Below are 22,565 nucleotides of genomic sequence, written 5' to 3'. Positions count from 1 at the left end.
TTGTATATAATATTGAACACAGAAACATAAATTTTTTTATTAAATGATGATCTATTAGAGGTATTTTATGGTACTTTAGTAAACAAAATTTTGAATGAATTTAATTTATGCTAGTAACAACAAAAGTCATAAATCAAAAAAATGATTTCATACAGAGACTTTGAACGGAAGACAGTTTGAGTTTTTTTTTTTTTCTTAATTTTGATTTTTATATGAATGAAGAAACCCACGTAATATATGTCATCCTTTTTGTTGCCCTCAATCTTATTCCTATCATGTGGCGTTGAGTTGTGTTCACTTGATTTTATTTTATTTTTTTTTTGCCATTGCGTGCCTTTGATTGCATCTTTGGTTTAAAACCGAGAATGTCTTTCTTTCTCCAGCCAGCTCATTAAATTGTGCGTTTGAAAAAGAAACAGACAGACAGACAGACAGACAGACAGACAAAAAAATCTAAAACAAGATTATTATCTTGTGCATCTACTGCAGCACTCTGGTTTGTCTCTGTCGGCTGTTGTGTGTGTGTGACAAACTGCACAGATGCATTTATTGGAAAAGATTATGCAGATGTCTGTCTAAACGTCTGCCCGGTCTCATCTTTTGATTTTATATTTTTTGTAATCATGTCGGTAAACACATCATCAATATACCTGTTGTAAATTTTTGTTTTATCGATGTTTTCTTTTCATTTCGAAATTTCCATTTTATTTTTGTAAATTATTGTGTGTGGACAGGTCTTGGGTTTTTAAAAATTTCTTTTTGATTTAAATGATAATATTGAGGTCTTATTACATCATACTTATGTCATTAGTGATTTTGTTTTTAATTCATATTGATGTCTGTATTTGAAAAACGTTTAAAAAGTGATTTAAGTTAATTAAGATTTTTTAAAAATTGTTTTTTTTAATTAAAATTTTATTCTTTATAAATCATTTTTTAAAGTTTTTCCTACAAAAGTAAACAGTTGTTCTTATTTAAGTTTAAATTAGTATAAAATTTTTTAAACTAAAAATTAAAGCTTAATTGAGGGTATCATAAGCCATAGGGGCTCCAACAGAATTATTTTCATTATTTATAAGTTTTCTAGTAAAAACTCTTTAAAATTGCTTTTAAAAAAGGTTTTTCTTAAAACAAGATAGATAAGAACAGTAAATCATATATATGAGTGTAAGGGGTTCAAAAGCCCCGGGGGTACATTCATTAATTTTAAATTTTTTACCAATCAGAATTTCAAATTAAAAAGTGCCGCAGTAAAAACTAGAAAAAGTAAAACTTTGAAAGCTTTTTATAAACAAAAAAACAGAATATCTACTACTAATAAAAAAGGGGATTCAGAATCCCCTGGGGTATATATTTATTATTCTAAAGATATTTCCAAAATCTTTATGTTTTATTATTTTCTTAATTTTAAAGTTACACTACAAAAACTCGATTAAGCAGAACAATGAAAGGTTTTAATAAGGAAATGAAGTGATCTGAAAATCAACAACTTGAGTAAAGGGGCTTAATAAGCCACTGAATTCTATTAATCATTCTTCCAAAAGGTTAACACTTTATCAAACTAATACAGACAAATTAATGACGAAGTGCTTAACATGAACACCTGCCATGATTGTCCTATTTCATGGTGGTTTTTTCAACGACTCACCACCGCTTTATTCTGGTATTGCACCAGGCACCACTTTGCTGAAGTACTCGAGCTATCTAATCTCTGACCATAGCTGCCCCGTTGCTTAACTTCCGAGATGTAAAAACACCATTTCCGTTTTTTTGGCAACAGAATTCATCAAAAAAGCCGAAGACTTTGTTCTTACTTACACCTCTGGCCACCTCTTTATTCACCGGGATTGCAATAACACCAAGGTGGAGGCTTTACCAAGGTAACATGCCCCCGGGGGATCTAATACAGGCAATTGTAATTTCAAACAGATGTTGTTATAACATCTAATACAAAACATTTATCAATTGCTCATCTTTAGAGGCCAAGCACGATTCAAACCAACTTCGGATACCTCGGATAACTTCAAACGGTACGGTCCAGATTCATTGTTATGTTCCTTGGATGCCTAGGATATATCAAGCCTACTTTAAATACCCTGTTCTCAAGTAATGCCTATGTCGGGAAGAGCATTCTGCCTCATTTGATCTTATCAAATACAGAGTATTATGTTAACACCATGAATATTTAGCTTTAGTGTCGATTCGTCCAATTTGGCGAATGTAATGGATACATTTGTCATCATAAGTAAAGGCTCGATGCAAAAATATTTCTTTCTCGGAAACACGTAGTCGTTTTCCAAGGTCTCTGGGCCTCAACCCGTTTGATACGCAAATTTCCAAATTGCAAACAAACGTTTGAAAATTGTTGCTAGAGTTACTCCCAATGACTTTGCAAACTCTGGTTGAGTTCTACAACAATCTAACAATATCTTCTTAGTCATTACTATGCTCCTTCTTAGTAATGCAGACGGTATGTATTAGTCATTGTTGAGTGAGTAAAAATCATTATAATGCTTTTGATGGTGACCTCTTCTACATTTCAAACGCACGAATATTCGAACCGATGATACACAATCAACATAAGCTTCGCTTAGCAATCGGTGGGCTTCAGGGAAACTTTTTCAAATTAAAGAAGTTAAGCAACTTCCCCGATTCAAAAAATTCAATGCTCATTAAATTTCATATAATTTTCCTATAAATTTATTTCATTTAAATTAAATTTTTGTATTTCCTAAATTTAATACAATATTGCAACAAAAAAAATCATCACTGTCTATAAGCAGGAACCTTTTTAAATGCACTTGATTTTAAATTATACCAAAGAAGAATAGTAGAAAATAGAAAAAACTTAGAGAAGAAAAAAAAACAAAACTCCAATACAATAGAAAACTAAAGAATGTGCAAATGTTTAACATTAGTTTATAACATGCACCCAATAATACGCTTAAGGACATTTCTAGAATCCTGTTCTTTTCTCTCATTTATCTTTTATCATGTTTTTTAAAGTTTCCCTGACCCAACTCGACTACTTCAACATAATATTCACAAAACACATCTTTTAGTTTTATGAAATAAATTTATTTTGTTGTTATTTAGCATTTAACTTCAGTAAAATAGTTTGTCACAAAACATTTCACAATTCATCATCATCATCAGTAACAGCAACATATTCAAAACATGACAACAGCTTTAGTCCTTCCATCAACATCGTCATCATCATCATCATCATCAGCAGCAGCAACAACATCAACTCTTCTCTGCAGTTATAAATTTTAGAAAAGAAAAAATATTCACAACAGCATTATTAAAAAAGGACATGAACTTTCTCTCTCTGTCTTCACAACACATTAGATCCTTCAGACATAATCGTTGCTGAGTTTTTTATATATTTTTTTTTTGCTTCACAAGACAGAAATGACACTTAGTGGAAGAAAAAAGGGGGAAACAAGAAAACTGAATAAATACAGTCAAAGTTAAATAGTAGAGTTTTATAATAGAAAATCATTTTAGAGAAATAAGAAAGGAGGCTTGTTCTTAAAGTTTGTTAAATGCAAAAGATATGTTGCTATTTTACGGAATAGCAACAGGTCGTAAATAGCTAGTATTTCTTTGGGAGATTTTCTATTTTAGAAAACAGCAACGTCTTAACCAACTCCACCGACAATTCAACCATCCCTCCATTCTTCCTTCCGACATCTCAACAGATAAAACTCAGGATCCCTCTCATTCATTAGCAGATAGATAAGATAGATAGATAGATAGATAGATAGATAGATAGATAGATAGATAGATAGATAGATAGATAGATAGATAGATAGATAGATAGATAGATAGATAGATAGATAGATAGATAGATAGATAGATAGATAGATAGATAGATAGATAGATAGATAGATAGATAGATAGATAGATAGATAGATAGATAGATAGATAGATAGATAGATATGTACATAGATGTATTAGTTAGTTATACATGCTGCTTAAAAAGAACTGTTATACGAAATCATTTTACAAACAACTGTTATACCAAGAAAATTTACTTGAAAAAGATAATATTTTCCATGGAAAAACTGTTATACAATTATGTTGTGAATCATATGGGTCAAGGTGACCATTTCTAATTAAAAATCTATTTATTGTATAACTGTTATACAATAAATTCGATAGCATATACATATAGAGCTCACGGCAATTTTGAATATAAAATAGCATTAACTTTTCCATCCCCGATGGAAAACGTATCATATGTTATACAACAACAAAAATTTATTTAATAAAGTGTCATACGTATAACACTTTCTCTTCCTATCTCTCAACTTCTGCAAGTGCAATGATACTACACTCTCATACAAATTAAAATCCTCAAAAAAACACACACACATACTCATTTGAAATTTTCTTACATCATTGTCATCAGTGTCAATGGATTGCTATAGTTGGATAAATGATTATACATATGTACATATGTATGTTTGTGTGTACATGTGAATAGCTATGTGTTTGAACACTTGCTAGAGTATAAGTGTAACACTTGACTGCAATTACAAGTGATTTTTAATTGTCAAGAGTGTCACATAATAATAATAAAGTACTTTAAAAAGCCCGTAACAACTAAAAGTCAGATACGAGGTTGAAATGAAAAGTTTTCCAAGTTAATAAACTATTAAGGGGAGAGAGTTTGAGAGAGTAAGCCATAAACTTAAACAAGTACAGAACGATCAACAACATACGATCACAAAAGCATCAATTGAAGTTTTGTAAAACTTGATACCATTTGTATTCTATTGTAATATATTTCTTGAACTGTCCTCATTTAATAATCTTATATATGACACGTCTTCATTATAAGGGTATATGTTTTTAGCAGACTTTAGCAAATAAATAGGACAATTCATAAAGTTTTTAAGGAAGGATCATAATCACATTTTACTACTTGAATTATTGCTGCTGCTTCTTTAGCTCTGCTACAAAATGTTAAGCACTACATTCTAACATTTAAACCTAAAAATGTCTCACATTACATGACACTTGAACTTCCTTCCCCTCCTAAATACTTATTAGTTAGTTAGTGAGTGAGTTTAAAGTGTGTGTGTATGTGTGTATTAATATTTATGTGTTTTATTTTTTGAAGTATCAATAAGTATAATTTTTTTTCTCGTTTTTAAATGTAATTTAAGTGTCACACCTAAATTTATATGACTATATACATATAGTTATACATATAGTTATGTCAAGTACCTTGACTACTGTTGTATTTAGAACCTAATCCTCACTTTTCTATTACATATATTTTAGTTGGGTTTATTATTTAAAAACCATATGAGTATGTTTGGACATAATAAATCATTGTGTTATATGACTCCTGTTTAGTTGTCAGAATTTTTGTAGTTTGTTTTTAGTTCTGTTTTTTTGTGGTTAAATATATTTGTTAAATTAATGGCAAATAACATATGAAATGTATGAAAGTTTCAAACAGGATGTAATTTTTTAAATTTACACGCACACAACTCTAAATGAAGCAAACATTTGAAAAAATATTACAGATGTTTAAGTGTTTTTTTTATTTAAATAAATCATTTAGAGAGAATTCACGATCAATATAATGTTTTAAGAAAATTACCGATTTTTTCTATATTTTGATATTCACGATCAGTTTTTTTATTCTTTAGTGAAAGCTTGCGATCAAGTTTCTTCTTAAGAGAAAATTTTTCATAAATTTTTTAGAAAAAAACTGACGATCAGTCTTTTTTGTGAGAAAATATTTGATAAAGTTTTTTATTTAAAAAAAATTTAAAGAAATGTTTTCCTTCAGAGAAAATTTATGATCTCTTATTAAACCATTTTCTACAAAAAAAAAAAAAAAAATCACCAAAACCTTTCTACTTTTTGTAAATTTACAAGAAATTCTGTTGATTATAGAAAATTTAAGATAATTCTTTTACTTTAGAGAAAACAAAGATCAGTTTTATTATTAAGAGAAAACAACCGATCAAAATTCTTGAATATTTATTTCTTTAAATATATGTTTTGATAAATATTTTGCTTTGGAGATAATATGTGATAACTTTAAGAAGATTTACGATCTCCTTTTTAAAGAAAATTTACAGTCATTTTTGAACGATCAATTTTCTACTCTTATGACATATTTTTCCTCATATTTAACAAAAAACAAACATTTTTTTTTGATTAAAGATAATTTACGATATTTTTTAGTTTAGAGATTATCAAGATCAATTAAAGACATTTTTGCATAAATATTTTTCCTTAGCGATAATGATTGATAAATTTCATTTCTTTTTAGAGATCACGATCAGTTTTCTTCTATAGGGAAAATGTCTGATAATTTTTAAATGATCTATATTCTCACGATCAAAATTCTTAAATATTTTATTCTTTAAAGACATTTTCCCATAAATATTTTGCTTTAGAGATAATAATTAATAAATTTAATTACTTTTTAGAGATCATGATCAGTTTTCTTCTTTAGAGAAAATATATGATAATTTTTTAACTATCAATTTTCTCATTCAGAAATTTTGTTTTATTTTTTGGATTAAAGAAAAGTTACGATAACTATCTACTGTAGGGAATATCACGATCAGTTCATGATCAAAATTTATTAATATATTTTTCTTTAAAAATATTTTTGTCTAGAGAAAATTTTTGATAAATTTTATTAAAAAAAAAATGTGAAAATTTAAAAAAAAATTCTTGGGCCGATCCTCGGTAAATGTGGGAAAAGGATATATTTTTAAATAACAGTTAGTTTTGTTGAGTTTCATTGCGATACAAATGATTACAAGTCAATTTTAGACGTTTAAGACATTTTTTGAAGGGGGGTTTGTATGGGGGCTAGGGTCAAATATAGGCCGATCCTTACGAAAATCTGCAGAGTCATTTATACTTATATAAAACTTATTTGTGCCAATTTTTAGAGAGATAGTAGAATATTTGACGTAATTATGGCATAAAAAGTTCAAATCGGGAGGGACGATTGTATGGGGGCTTGGTAAAATAATGGACCGATTTCAACCATTTTCAATAGGCTTCGTCATGCTTGGTCCAAATTTCATCAAATTATCTTGAAAATTGCGGCCTGTACCTTGCGCACAAGGTTTACATGGACAGCCAGCCAGCCGGACAGACGGACGGACATGTCTTAATCGACTCAAAAAATGATTCTGAATCGATCGGTGTACTTAAAGGTGGGTATTGAACCAATATTTTTGTATGTTACAAACTTCAGCACAAACGTATAATACCCTCCCCACTATAGTGGTGTAGGGTATAATAAGAAATTTGTTTCCATTAGGAGAAACAACGATCAATTCTATTGCTCACAACGCAATTGACGATCAAAATTAAGGATTAAGTTTTCGTCTTTAAACACATTTTTCAATAAATGTTTTGGAAAATTTTGGAATTTTTTTTTCTTAAAGAATATTTACGATCAGTTTTCTTTTTAAAAATATTTTTTTTTCAGAACATTATTAGGAATATTAAGATATTATTTTAAAAATTTGCTTCTTTCTTAAAGAAAATTCACGATCAATTGTCTTCTGTAGAGAAAATCTTTGATAAATCTTCTTCTTGAGCAATCATTTTGGATCCTTAAAGAAAGTTTTCAAGAAAATCTCTTCTATAAAGAAACTTCTCTAGAGAAAAATAATATTCACGATAAATTTTCTGATAAATTTAAAGTTTCAGCAAAAAAAAATTTTGATTTTCCAGAAAACTTTTTAATTAAATCTCTTCTATAAGAAATATCTTTCAAAATAAGTATTCTTTTCTAGAGAAAATGTTCGCTAAAGATTCTTCTTTAGCAATTGATTCTTAAAGAAAGTTTTTCAATAAAATTTCTTTGATAAAGAACATTCTTGATAAATTTCCTTATCCAGAGAAGAAACAAATTCACGATCAGTTTTCCTCTTTAGTCAGGAAATTTTGTATAATTTTGGATCCTTATAGAAAAATTTTAAGAAAATCTCTTCTATAAAGAAGTTTATTTAGAAAATTAGGAAATTATTTAAAAAATTGTCTTTCTTAAAGAAAATTGATGATCAGTTTGCTTCGATAGAGAACATTTTTGCTAAATATTACTGTTGAGCAATAGTTTTTGATCCTCAAAGAGAGATTTTATTAAAATCACTTTTTTAAAGAACATTTTCGAATATGTTTCTTCTTTATAGGAAAATTTGCTATTTTCGATCAATTTTTTTTTTTAAATTTTGTTTCTTCTAAGTAAAAATTGTTTAATTTTTCTTTTTTTTAATTTATTAATTTTTTTTCCATTTCTTTTCCAGGATGAAAAAGATCTATCAAATGCCGATGCCGAAGGTGTTTGGAGTCCAGATATTGAACAAAGTTTTCAAGAAGCCCTCTCAATATATCCACCATGTGGACGTAGAAAAATTATACTCTCCGATGAGGGTAAAATGTATGGTAAGTCAATGATAGAAATAATTTACTCTCTTTAACTAGAGCAACAAATATTGAGAATAAAATTTGACAGATTTTTTTTGTTTTACGATAAGATAAATAGTTAATTAAGGTTAAGAAGAGACAAGCTACCATATGATTTTTTTTTGCCTTTTTTCTGAATTACCAATATAATCTATATATATAAAAGAGTAGCGTTACTGACTGACTGATTCATCATCGCACAGCCAAAACGGCTGAGTCTAGAATCATGAAATTTTGACAGTAGATGTGTTTTTGGTTATGTAGATCCACTAAGTAGGGATTTTTGGAAATTTGTACATTTATGGGTAAAAAGGGGAAAAAACGGTTAAAACAGGTTTTCTTAATTATCTTACACAATATTGATGATACAAGAAAAAATTTAAATGCAGCTGTATCTACTCTTAAAATGAGAAGATGGGTGTCAGGCACTTTTTTGAAATTCGTACTTTTAAGGGGTAAAAATGTGTAACAAAGGTGATTTTGGTACCTTTTGTGGCCCTTTATAACTTTTGAAATAACTAACATAATCAAATTTTTATAAATATTTTGGATACATCTCCAAAAATTATGAGACACATGTTTCGTACTTTTTTAAAATTCGGTCCTTTTTGGGTGTAAAAGGGGGAAAACTGTATTTATGGTACTTTTTTAGCACATTAAGAAAACTTTTTCTGTTTATTGAATTATTCCTATTAAATTACGGACTAACTCTGTAATATTTATTGTAATAAAATTTTTGCTATTTGACTGGGGAAAAAAGTACCAAAAATGGGAAAAAACTGGAAATTTAATTTTATTCAAACTAATTGAGTCAATTCTTATAAAATATGAAAAAAGTAGTTTATATACTCACATAAAATAAGCTGTTGGTATATTCATTATTTTTATTATCATTATTTTGGGAAACATTGTACTCTTTTTATTAGTACTTTCCACTTAGGTAATATTTATTTCACTTTTGGTACTTTTTCTTCCATCAAATGATACTCTATGTATGTTTTTTAATATGAACTTAAAACACATGATTATTAAACATACACGGTCCCCATTGAATAAGATTCTTTAAGAGACAAATTTTTGTAATTTTTTTCATAGATTGTACTTTTTTAATTTTCTAAAATATTCAATCTAGGAACTTTAATTTTAACATACATGGTCTTGACTGAATAATATTCTGTAAGTGGGAACCACTTTTCTATTCTTTTCTATTCTTCAAATGGTACCTTTTAGATTCTTTATAATGGTTAACCGGTACACACGGTCGTTATTGTTGACTTTATTTTTTGTTTCGATTTTTGTATTTTCCTTTTTTTCCGATGTTACTTTTTGGTTTGGTTTTTTGGTACTTTTTCATTCATTAAATAATATTTTTTTGAATTGTATATAATATTGAACACAGAAACATAAATTTTTTTATTAAATGATGATCTATTAGAGGTATTTTATGGTACTTTAGTAAACAAAATTTTGAATGAATTTAATTTATGCTAGTAACAACAAAAGTCATAAATCAAAAAAATGATTTCATACAGAGACTTTGAACGGAAGACAGTTTGAGTTTTTTTTTTTTTCTTAATTTTGATTTTTATATGAATGAAGAAACCCACGTAATATATGTCATCCTTTTTGTTGCCCTCAATCTTATTCCTATCATGTGGCGTTGAGTTGTGTTCACTTGATTTTATTTTATTTTTTTTTTGCCATTGCGTGCCTTTGATTGCATCTTTGGTTTAAAACCGAGAATGTCTTTCTTTCTCCAGCCAGCTCATTAAATTGTGCGTTTGAAAAAGAAACAGACAGACAGACAGACAGACAGACAGACAAAAAAATCTAAAACAAGATTATTATCTTGTGCATCTACTGCAGCACTCTGGTTTGTCTCTGTCGGCTGTTGTGTGTGTGTGACAAACTGCACAGATGCATTTATTGGAAAAGATTATGCAGATGTCTGTCTAAACGTCTGCCCGGTCTCATCTTTTGATTTTATATTTTTTGTAATCATGTCGGTAAACACATCATCAATATACCTGTTGTAAATTTTTGTTTTATCGATGTTTTCTTTTCATTTCGAAATTTCCATTTTATTTTTGTAAATTATTGTGTGTGGACAGGTCTTGGGTTTTTAAAAATTTCTTTTTGATTTAAATGATAATATTGAGGTCTTATTACATCATACTTATGTCATTAGTGATTTTGTTTTTAATTCATATTGATGTCTGTATTTGAAAAACGTTTAAAAAGTGATTTAAGTTAATTAAGATTTTTTAAAAATTGTTTTTTTTAATTAAAATTTTATTCTTTATAAATCATTTTTTAAAGTTTTTCCTACAAAAGTAAACAGTTGTTCTTATTTAAGTTTAAATTAGTATAAAATTTTTTTAAACTAAAAATTAAAGCTTAATTGAGGGTATCATAAGCCATAGGGGCTCCAACAGAATTATTTTCATTATTTATAAGTTTTCTAGTAAAAACTCTTTAAAATTGCTTTTAAAAAAGGTTTTTTTTAAAACAAGATAGATAAGAACAGTAAATCATATATATGAGTGTAAGGGGTTCAAAAGCCCCGGGGGTACATTCATTAATTTTAAATTTTTTACCAATCAGAATTTCAAATTAAAAAGTGCCGCAGTAAAAACTAGAAAAAGTAAAACTTTGAAAGCTTTTTATAAACAAAAAAACAGAATATCTACTACTAATAAAAAGGGGATTCAGAATCCCCTGGGGTATATATTTATTATTCTAAAGATATTTCCAAAATCTTTATGTTTTATTATTTTCTTAATTTTAAAGTTACACTACAAAAACTCGATTAAGCAGAACAATGAAAGGTTTTAATAAGGAAATGAAGTGATCTGAAAATCAACAACTTGAGTAAAGGGGCTTAATAAGCCACTGAATTCTATTAATCATTCTTCCAAAAGGTTAACACTTTATCAAACTAATACAGACAAATTAATGACGAAGTGCTTAACATGAACACCTGCCATGATTGTCCTATTTCATGGTGGTTTTTTCAACGACTCACCACCGCTTTATTCTGGTATTGCACCAGGCACCACTTTGCTGAAGTACTCGAGCTATCTAATCTCTGACCATAGCTGCCCCGTTGCTTAACTTCCGAGATGTAAAAACACCATTTCCGTTTTTTTGGCAACAGAATTCATCAAAAAAGCCGAAGACTTTGTTCTTACTTACACCTCTGGCCACCTCTTTATTCACCGGGATTGCAATAACACCAAGGTGGAGGCTTTACCAAGGTAACATGCCCCGGGGGATCTAATACAGGCAATTGTAATTTCAAACAGATGTTGTTATAACATCTAATACAAAACATTTATCAATTGCTCATCTTTAGAGGCCAAGCACGATTCAAACCAACTTCGGATACCTCGGATAACTTCAAACGGTACGGTCCAGATTCATTGTTATGTTCCTTGGATGCCTAGGATATATCAAGCCTACTTTAAATACCCTGTTCTCAAGTAATGCCTATGTCGGGAAGAGCATTCTGCCTCATTTGATCTTATCAAATACAGAGTATTATGTTAACACCATGAATATTTAGCTTTAGTGTCGATTCGTCCAATTTGGCGAATGTAATGGATACATTTGTCATCATAAGTAAAGGCTCGATGCAAAAATATTTCTTTCTCGGAAACACGTAGTCGTTTTCCAAGGTCTCTGGGCCTCAACCCGTTTGATACGCAAATTTCCAAATTGCAAACAAACGTTTGAAAATTGTTGCTAGAGTTACTCCCAATGACTTTGCAAACTCTGGTTGAGTTCTACAACAATCTAACAATATCTTCTTAGTCATTACTATGCTCCTTCTTAGTAATGCAGACGGTATGTATTAGTCATTGTTGAGTGAGTAAAAATCATTATAATGCTTTTGATGGTGACCTCTTCTACATTTCAAACGCACGAATATTCGAACCGATGATACACAATCAACATAAGCTTCGCTTAGCAATCGGTGGGCTTCAGGGAAACTTTTTCAAATTAAAGAAGTTAAGCAACTTCCCCGATTCAAAAAATTCAATGCTCATTAAATTTCATATAATTTTCCTATAAATTTATTTCATTTAAATTAAATTTTTGTATTTCCTAAATTTAATACAATATTTGCAACAAAAAAATCATCACTGTCTATAAGCAGGAACCTTTTTAAATGCACTTGATTTTAAATTATACCAAAGAAGAATAGTAGAAAATAGAAAAAACTTAGAGAAGAAAAAAAAACAAAACTCCAATACAATAGAAAACTAAAGAATGTGCAAATGTTTAACATTAGTTTATAACATGCACCCAATAATACGCTTAAGGACATTTCTAGAATCCTGTTCTTTTCTCTCATTTATCTTTTATCATGTTTTTTAAAGTTTCCCTGACCCAACTCGACTACTTCAACATAATATTCACAAAACACATCTTTTAGTTTTATGAAAATAAATTTATTTTGTTGTTATTTAGCATTTAACTTCAGTAAAATAGTTTGTCACAAAACATTTCACAATTCATCATCATCATCAGTAACAGCAACATATTCAAAACATGACAACAGCTTTAGTCCTTCCATCAACATCGTCATCATCATCATCATCATCAGCAGCAGCAACAACATCAACTCTTCTCTGCAGTTATAAATTTTAGAAAAGAAAAAATATTCACAACAGCATTATTAAAAAAGGACATGAACTTTCTCTCTCTGTCTTCACAACACATTAGATCCTTCAGACATAATCGTTGCTGAGTTTTTTATATATTTTTTTTTTGCTTCACAAGACAGAAATGACACTTAGTGGAAGAAAAAAGGGGGAAACAAGAAAACTGAATAAATACAGTCAAAGTTAAATAGTAGAGTTTTATAATAGAAAATCATTTTAGAGAAATAAGAAAGGAGGCTTGTTCTTAAAGTTTGTTAAATGCAAAAGATATGTTGCTATTTTACGGAATAGCAACAGGTCGTAAATAGCTAGTATTTCTTTGGGAGATTTTCTATTTTAGAAAACAGCAACGTCTTAACCAACTCCACCGACAATTCAACCATCCCTCCATTCTTCCTTCCGACATCTCAACAGATAAAACTCAGGATCCCTCTCATTCATTAGCAGATAGATAAGATAGATAGATAGATAGATAGATAGATAGATAGATAGATAGATAGATAGATAGATAGATAGATAGATAGATAGATAGATAGATAGATAGATAGATAGATAAATAGATAGATAGATAGATAGATAGATGGATAGATAGATAGATAGATAGATAGATAGATAGATAGATAGATAGATAGATAGATAGATAGATAGATAGATAGATAGATAGATAGATAGATAGATAGATAGATAGATAGATAGATAGATAGATAGATAGATAGATAGATAGATAGATAGATAGATAGATAGATAGATAGATAGATAGATAGATAGATAGATAGATAGATAGATAGATAGATAGATAGATAGATAGGTAGATAGATAGATAGATAGATAGATAGATAGATAGATAGATAGATAGATAGATAGATAGATAGATAGATAGATAGATAGATAGATAGATAGATAGATAGATAGATAGATAGATAAATAGATAGATAGATAGATAGATAGATAGATAGATAGATAGATAGATAGATAGATAGATAGATAGATAGATAGATAGATAGATAGAGAGATAGGTAGAGAGATAGATAAATAGATAGATAGATATATTTACTTAGTTAGTTACTAATTCAGTTATTTAGTTACTAAAATTTGTTACCCAATCCTCGTATTTCATATGTCTTTCTCTGTATGTTTGAGTTCTAAGAACGTGATGAATTTTGCATGAGTTAACTTTTATATAACAGGCGGGCTAAAGGGATCTTTAAAATAAAAAAAGAAATTGTTATTCCTTTGAGCTGTTGGTATAGAAAAAAAGGACATTAAAATATTGAAATAAATCGAGTGGACAAGTATTTAAATTGAATTTAAAAATTGTTCCTTTTTATAGAAAGCTAGCAAAATCTTTTGTCTTGGCAGCTGAATAAATCAAATCAAAATTTGATATTAAAATTAGTTTAGTGTAACAATAAAAATGTAGATAAAATGAAAAAAAGGACAGGAAAAAAGGACTTAAAGGGACGCATAATAAAATTAAATGCTGTTTTTATAAACAACAAATATTGAGTTTTTTTTTAAAGAAACATCTTAACATAGGCAGTAGTTAGCTAACAGTAAACAACAGCTAAAAGTATAATAAGGAATTTAAATTTAAAAATCATAATTTATTTTTAAAATAAAACTATATATGATTGATAATGAATACAATTTTATAATTAATTCCAAATTTTTACAATTTTAAAGCAAACTATCACTTCAACTTCTATTTTTTTTTTAATTTGTTCCTTAAAAGGACCTTAAATCTTGGCAAAGTTTAATTTTGTTTATACTTGTTATTTCTTGTTTTTCTTTACTAGAAAATCCTAGTTAAATTTAATACAAAATATTTGCCCTTAAGCTTATTAATTCCTTTTTAAGATATTTTAATATTCTTGTTTTTTTTTCAATATTTAATACAAATAACTAAAACATACTTTTAGGCTAAATTTAAAAGTAAACATATATTTTTACCATATAAATTTTAGTATTTATGTCCCTTTTTCTTTGAGCTTTTATAAAGCAAATATCATATTTCATATTTACACTTAAAGTAACTGTATTACCTTATCGACTGACTTTAGCTGAAGGAAAAGAAAAATTTATTGAATTTAACCCTCCCCCCATTATTATTACAAAATCTATGCAAATTTTATATATTTATATACTCATCTATACAATATAAATTATGTTATATTAATAATCCAAGGCAGTAAAATACGAAGAAAAAAAGAAAATCCTTTTTATAAAGCTAAAAAAAAGTTATAATAAATGCTTTTAGCAGTCTTGCTTTCTTTATTGTTTGCCAGCTTTTTAGCATACTTTTAAGCTGAAAATATTTATGTGTAACTTTTGTTACCCTTAAACAAATTGTCGGTGGGGAAAGAAGGGGGAGATTGAAAATAAAAGGGTGTTTTGTTATAAGATTTCAAAGGAAAATTTACTGCTAAAGGATGACAGATTTGAACCGTCCTCTAAGCGTGTAAATATCAATGACTATCTATAAGAGTTAAAGGAATGCTCTATTAACTCTCTGATAGACGCTGCTTTTATCCCTATCAGTTCCTTTATGGTACCGGTTACAGCAAATGGGAAATGTGAATCCGCCAGGAGCACGTTTAACTCTCTCACGGACTCTGCTTTTGTTCTTAATAGTTCCTCTATGGAGCTTTATACTTTCCTTCATATTATCGTTCAATCTCCTGTCCGAGTCATTAAACCAACTTACTAAAAGGTTTCCTGGAATCCCGTTTGGCTTTTCAAATAATTTTCTTTTATTGTTACCCAGGGTATCGCCTGTTTGAGACTACATTCTATAATGGTGTAGTCCCCACTTCGAACTATTCAACAAAGGTTTCCCTAGTAAGGTCCCGGAGAATATGTACAGACAATAATCCTCCGGTAGGTTTGTGTTCCAGTATGTCAGATTCCACAAACAATAGAGCTCAAACAGACCAGAATGGCGTCTTCATAGATGTCCTTCTTCGGATTTGTTGAAACATTTATCCTCTTTTCAAACTAAATGGACTAACATTAGGTTTCATCTTATTCCGGATATTCCATGTGAAGTAACAGATCCTCTGGAGATAATGGAGCTCACAACAGACCCTATTAGTGTCTTCATAGGTGTCATTCTTAGGATTTGAAGAGATTCATCCTTCATTCTAACTAGTAGGATGTACATTAGTTTTCGACTAATTCCAAATGTTCGATCTTCTCGTCGGGGTATAACGGCTAAAGAAAATCTACCGAATCTCGTATATCCACCATGAAAGCCATTAAGTCCATGTGGAAATGGTCGTTATTCTTAGGTTTTTCCTTTAAATAATTTCTTTACAACTGAGCACTTTTAAATATAAAGATCAAATTCGTGTAACTATCATTGATCTTTCTGATATCATTGCACATATTTGAATGAACGATTAGTTTAAGGAAAAATCTATTGATCTATATAAATCTCCAGCATTAAAATTGCTTGTTAAAACGATCACGCACGAATCAATCGATTAAATTTTCATATAACGGTCATTCATCGTTCTGATATTATGGTACACCTTTGAAAGAACGATCAGTTTTAAGTTTGAATGCTTATATTAAAACAAAACTATAGATGCTATCATGCTATCGATCGTTCGTTAATGGAAAATTTCCTTTAAGTTGTTCCAAATTTTTAAAAATTTCTTTACAACCGACCACTTTTAAATATAAAGATCAAATTCTTTGAAATTCCGTGTAACGATCATTGATCTTTCTGATATTATTGCACATATTTGAATGAACGATCAGTTTAAGGGAAAATCTATTGATCTATATAAATCTCCAGCATAAACATTCCTTGTAATCGAGATCATGCACGAATCGATCGGTTAAAATTACATGAAACGATCATTGGTCATTTTGTTTGTACACTTTTAAAAAGGGTGATCAGTGTTAGGTTTTAATGCTTTTATTAAAACAAAACTATTGATTTACCAATAGAAACAATCACGATCATTCAATCGATAATTCGTAAATGAAAAATTTCCTTAAAGTTGACCCAACTTTGTTAAAGAGCTTTATTAACTCTTCTGATAGTTTAAGGAAAAATATATTGATCTAAATAGATCGCCAGCATAAACATTCTTTGTAATTGCGATCATGCACTTATCGGATTAAATTTTCATATAAAGATCATTGATCATTTTAATGTTGTTATAAACTTTTAAAAGAACGATCAGTGTTATGTTTTAATGCTTTTATTAAAAGAACCAATCACGACCAATTCGATCATGCGATTGAATAAGTCCAGCTTTGTTAAAATATTTTATTAGCTCCTCCGATAGTTTAAGGAAAAATCTATTGATCTATATAGATCGCCAGCATTAACATTCCTTGTAATTGCGATCATGCACTAATCGATGGATTAAATTTTCATATAAAGATCATTGATCGTTTTGATGTTATTGTACACTTTTGAAAGAACGATCAGTGGTATGTTATAATGTTTTTATTAAAACGAAACTATTGATTTACCAATAGAAATAATTACGATCATGCGATCGATCATTTGTAAATGGAAAATTTCCTTCAAGTTGATCCACATACAGTTTAAACTTTGTTAAAGTGTTCCGATAGGTAGAACCAATATAAAAGTTAACCCCCATATTAATAAATGTTTAACAAAGTTATTGATGGTTTATTGTAGGAATTTTGTATGGAAATTGTGCGTAATAAACCTAAAATAAACGATTAATATCTTTATGAATAGAGGGTAAGAGTTTTACAAAAAAATAATAAATATGGCTCCTGTTCTAATCTTTAGCAAGGAATCAATATATACATACCAATGTTTCTGTATGAGTTTTTCTATAAAATTATCATTAGATCGCTTCTTAAAAAAAATCCAGCAGTACAAATAGTCAAGTCAATAAATTATTACAACAATATAAATGAGAGTTACAAAGTTCAAAAATAATATACACACACATACATTGTCTGTGTGTGTGGGAGTTACTTATATGGTTTATAGTATTCTACGCTTAAACATTAGAGCCACAAGAAGTTTTTCCAACACAGCGTTAAAGTCTAAGTGATATTGTATTTAAAACGATATGATAACTTATGATGTGATATGCCTAAAAGCTATAGTTTAAGAAATAAACAGGATTATTCGAAACAACTTGTAAACGAGTATTTGTTTTACAAATTCTAGAAGTTAAAAAATAAAGTTTTCACATAAAGGTAGGTAGCGCCTTTGTGTATTTTTAAAACATTTTGTTGTTTTTCTTTTTCGTTACATTGTCTTTATGTTTTGTTGCAGTAGTTTTGGATGATGAGGAAATGTGCTGTAATCACATTTAATGCATTTTATTTATACTTCCCACATTATGTGACGAAGTTTCAATATTTTTTTCTTTTTAAATTTTCTGGAAAATTTTTTAGGTTGTTGTTCGTTCATATGTTTTACTTCTTATAATCTAGTGGAAAATTTGTATTATGTTTGAATGTATAATCATCATGTTCGCTAAGAGTTGTATGTCCATATGTGGGGGTTTGATTTGCAAATAGAAACAAATTATTATTATTATTATGATGGTTAAATGGGATAAGGAAATTTTTTAATTTAAAGTAAATTACAAAATAACTTATGTTTGTGATGTTGAGTAAAGAAAATATCTAGATATTTAAGATGAAATTAAAAGACTTTATTGATATCTTGCAAGCTTCCTTTGTACCTTTGAAAAAACTCTTAACATTGTCTATGCCTTATCGATATAAGCATCCTTTTAAGCTCCTAAAACGATCTGACATAGTCTATCCATCCATATGTTAAAGAGCCTAAGTCATGTATTAGAGTTTCAAGAGGAATTGTTAGGTTTATTAAAAACAACATTTAGTAGATTTCCTTTGAAATAAAGAGCTTTGTGCGGCTTAGTTTCAGCGAAATGCTTTAAGTAACCATATTAAGATCATTGATCTGACTAATGTACATATTTGAATCAACGATTAAATCCATAAACATTTCTCTAAAGTTCATAACATCCTAAACTGATGATCAATGATGTTGTCTGATAAACAAAATTCAAATAGAGTTAGAAAGATCGTTCTCTCAAGAACGTAACATCTTCAACTATACTTCAATCGCGATCAATCATTAAGAGAGTGAGAAAGAAATCTGTTGACGTAAAATAAAGATCATAGATCGCTATCAATCATGAGAAGATCTCACAATATCAAAATTCTCTCAATTTGAGAGCTTCAACGAAATTTTTAATAAAGTTGATAACGATCACATTCTTGATTAGAGTTCTATAAATCGACATTCGAATAATCGAACAATCGACTTTTTGTCGAAAAAAGTCGAAGTCGACTGTTTTGTTCCAAAAAAGTTGATAACTGGACTATCTTCTTTGAAAAAAGTCGAAAAGTCGATTTTAGAAATAAAAGTCGAAAAAAGTCGGAAAGTCGAAAAAAGTAGAAAACAGTCGAAAATAGTGGGAAAAAGTCAAAAATAGTCAAAAAGTCTAAAAAAGTCAAAAGTAGTTAAACTGTCGAAAATTGTTGAAAATCGAAAAAAGTCGAAAAAATTTTTGTCGAAAAAAGTCGAAAAAGATGAAGTCGACTATTTTGTTCCAAAAAAGTCGATAATCCGACTATCGTCTGTGAAAAAAGTCGAAAAGTCGACTTTGGAAATAAAAGTCAAAAAAAGTCAAAAATAGTCGAAAAAGTCTAAAAAAGTCGGAAAAAGTCAAAAATAGTCGAAAAGTCGAAAATTGTCAAAAAGTCGAAAATAGTCAGAAAAAGTCAAAAATAGTCAAAAAGTGTAAAAAAATAAAAAATAGTCAAACTATCGAAAATTGTTGAAAATCAAAAAAAAAAAAGTCGAAAATCGTCGACAAGTCTGAAATTGTCGAAAAAAGTCTGAAAGTCGTAAAAGATCGAAAAAAGTCGGATAGTCGTAAAAGATCGAAAATAGTCGAAAAGTCAATAAAGTGGAAGAGTCGACTTTTTACAAAATACTAAAAGTCAACTTTTAACTAATTGAAAAAAAGTCGAAAAGTCAACTTTTACCTAAAAGAACTCTATTCTTGATTATTGCACACCGCTATAGAGTTAGAAAGAAGTCTATTGACGAAATGCTTTTAAAGTCCAATAAAAGATCATTGAAATTGCGATCACTCACTAGTAGATATGTCAAAATTTTCTTACATCAAGATCTTTATTTAACGACTAATTTGTTAATAAAGTATATAAATATCAAGATTTTAGGATGGTGTCTGATCGATTAAACAAGAAGAAAGAAAGAAGTAATACACGATTGTCAGATCTTACAACTTTGTCAGTAAAATGTGCAAAAAAGGTCTAACAATTATGTGAACTTACAAGTTTTCTTTTGCAACATTGTCAGAAGAAGCTTTACTGCTAAGTAATGTTGCAAGTTGACACTGTTCGTAAGTTGACACATTTTCTACACATTTTACTGCCAATATTGTAAGATCCTAACAACCGTGTATACATAGCTTTATACATATATTTCCAATATGTTTTAAAACTTTAAAATTAAAAACAATATATAAATCATTATTTAAACATTAAAAAAATAAAAACTTTTAAAATATTTTTGCCTAGAAAATTATTTAAAAATTTATATATAGTATTTACCTTAAAGGACTTATTGACTACATAAGTTATACTCTAGCCAAAAATTCTAATAACCACAAAGTCAACACAACTAGTACTAACTTGTAAAATAAATAAAATATCAAAATTATTTTTAAAGCATAACTTAAGGCATTATGTTTTATTCATAAATAAAGCATAACCTAAGGCTCTTTACAAACTATTTCTTAGTTAAAAATCCTTTTATTTCCCCCCCCCCCCTCTCTCTCTCTCTCTCCCTATTTACTTAAAGACTACTTGGCCAACAATTTGCTTATGTCGAAAAAAACGAATAAAGACTAAAGTAAAGCCCTTGTCTATTATCACACTCTTAAAATTAATTACACTAGGTTTATAGAGGAGTTGTGTGTGTGGGGGAGGGGGGGCTGTTAAGAATATGTAGCCCATAAAAATCAAATTCAATTCACAAAACCTAAATATAAAATGCTATAAATTTTAAACCTTGCTCATGTCTATGTATCCTTTGCCTATGTGTGTATGTGTGTGTGTTATAAAGTTAGACGACCCTTTACGTAAATTCAAAATAACAACTACAACAACAAAACCAACAATATGTAGGAAAAAAAACTTTATCATTTAAATGAAAAAGGACATAAATTACAAAACTCGGTCGTTGTTTTTTGCAAAACGTAATCGTAGCCAACAAAGTCTTTTGTTTTACACAAACTTCTACTACTCCTTCCAGTTCTTACTTGGTCTACACACACACACACACACACACACACACAAAGACACACTTAACCAAATTGTCTATGTTAAAAGGTAGAATTTTAAATGTTTCATGTGTATGTTTATTTTAAACACATTGTAGTCCTTTGCAGTGTGCGTTTTACACAAAAAAAGAACGAATTCCTTTTTATTAAAGGACAATTTTTACATACCGACCAGAAAAAAAAGAACACACAATTCGTTCCTCTTTGTCTTTTTCACACATACAACCACAGAGCGGTACCAGGGGGCTTGTGACTTTAATGCCAGCATATTGTCCTTTTTTTATTAACGCCGTTGTTATTTTTGTCATTTTGTTAAAACTGTCTACTGTTTGTTGCAAAACATATAGTTTTACTGGAAATTGTTTAACCTTAAAAGTTATAAATTTTAAAACACTTTTTCTTCTCTACTACAACAAACAAATAAAATATAAATATATAACAATAACCAACTCTGCAAGGATATTTGTATATGTGTGTGTGATTGCAATAACATACATACATATATTCTTTTCAGTGACAAGCAGAAAATTTGTTTAAATAAATTTGCATATTTATTGAGGTCTTTTCTATGCTAAAAATAAAATGTTTGTAAATCTCTAGTAAAAATAATCTGTTTCTTTGTTTTTATTTTCTTTCTATTCTATTTTTGCAAATCAAATGATTTGACACTTTTATTTTTTAATAAATATTTTGCCTTTCTTTTCTATTTACTATTCAAAAAGCTAACATTTTAAACGCTTAAGCAGGAAGTAAGGGTGTTTAAATGTCTTGCCTATTTTAAGGGATTTTTTTTTGAAAAGAAAAAGATTTGTTGTCTTTTAGGCTTTAGTAAATATAATTTAAATATTTTCTTTAAGGAATTTAATAAAAAATTATTTTTATATTAATTATTACTTAAATAGTATTGCTTAGAATAGTTAAATAAATTTATTACTTTTTTTATATTTTACTAGAAGCACGACAGATACGACAGCTACTGATTCAATTGTAAACAAATTTGGCTTCTTAAATAAGCAAAATGTGAAACTGATCGTAATCATATTCATAATCGACTACGGGACGTTTTCAATGATCGTTTTCATATTGT

At 28.7% G+C, this 22,565-nt stretch overlaps 1 protein-coding gene across 5 annotated transcripts in view; it reads left to right on the top strand.

Annotated features, from left to right (window-relative positions):
• LOC111682267 (protein scalloped) overlaps positions 1-22,565 on the top strand; it is a 215,887-nt gene that overhangs the window by 172,253 nt on the left and 21,069 nt on the right. For all 5 annotated transcript variants that reach the window (XM_046946982.1, XM_046946981.1, XM_046946980.1 and 2 more), the window contains exon 3: positions 8,304-8,442. In XM_046946982.1, coding sequence (XP_046802938.1) covers positions 8,304-8,442 — 139 coding nt within the window. The remainder of the gene's footprint in view (positions 1-8,303; positions 8,443-22,565) is intronic.

This window comes from Lucilia cuprina, chromosome 3, assembly GCF_022045245.1.
Source record: "Lucilia cuprina isolate Lc7/37 chromosome 3, ASM2204524v1, whole genome shotgun sequence".
NCBI classification, from domain to species: domain Eukaryota; kingdom Metazoa; phylum Arthropoda; class Insecta; order Diptera; family Calliphoridae; genus Lucilia; species Lucilia cuprina.
This window is presented reverse-complemented; position numbering and strand designations above follow the sequence as displayed.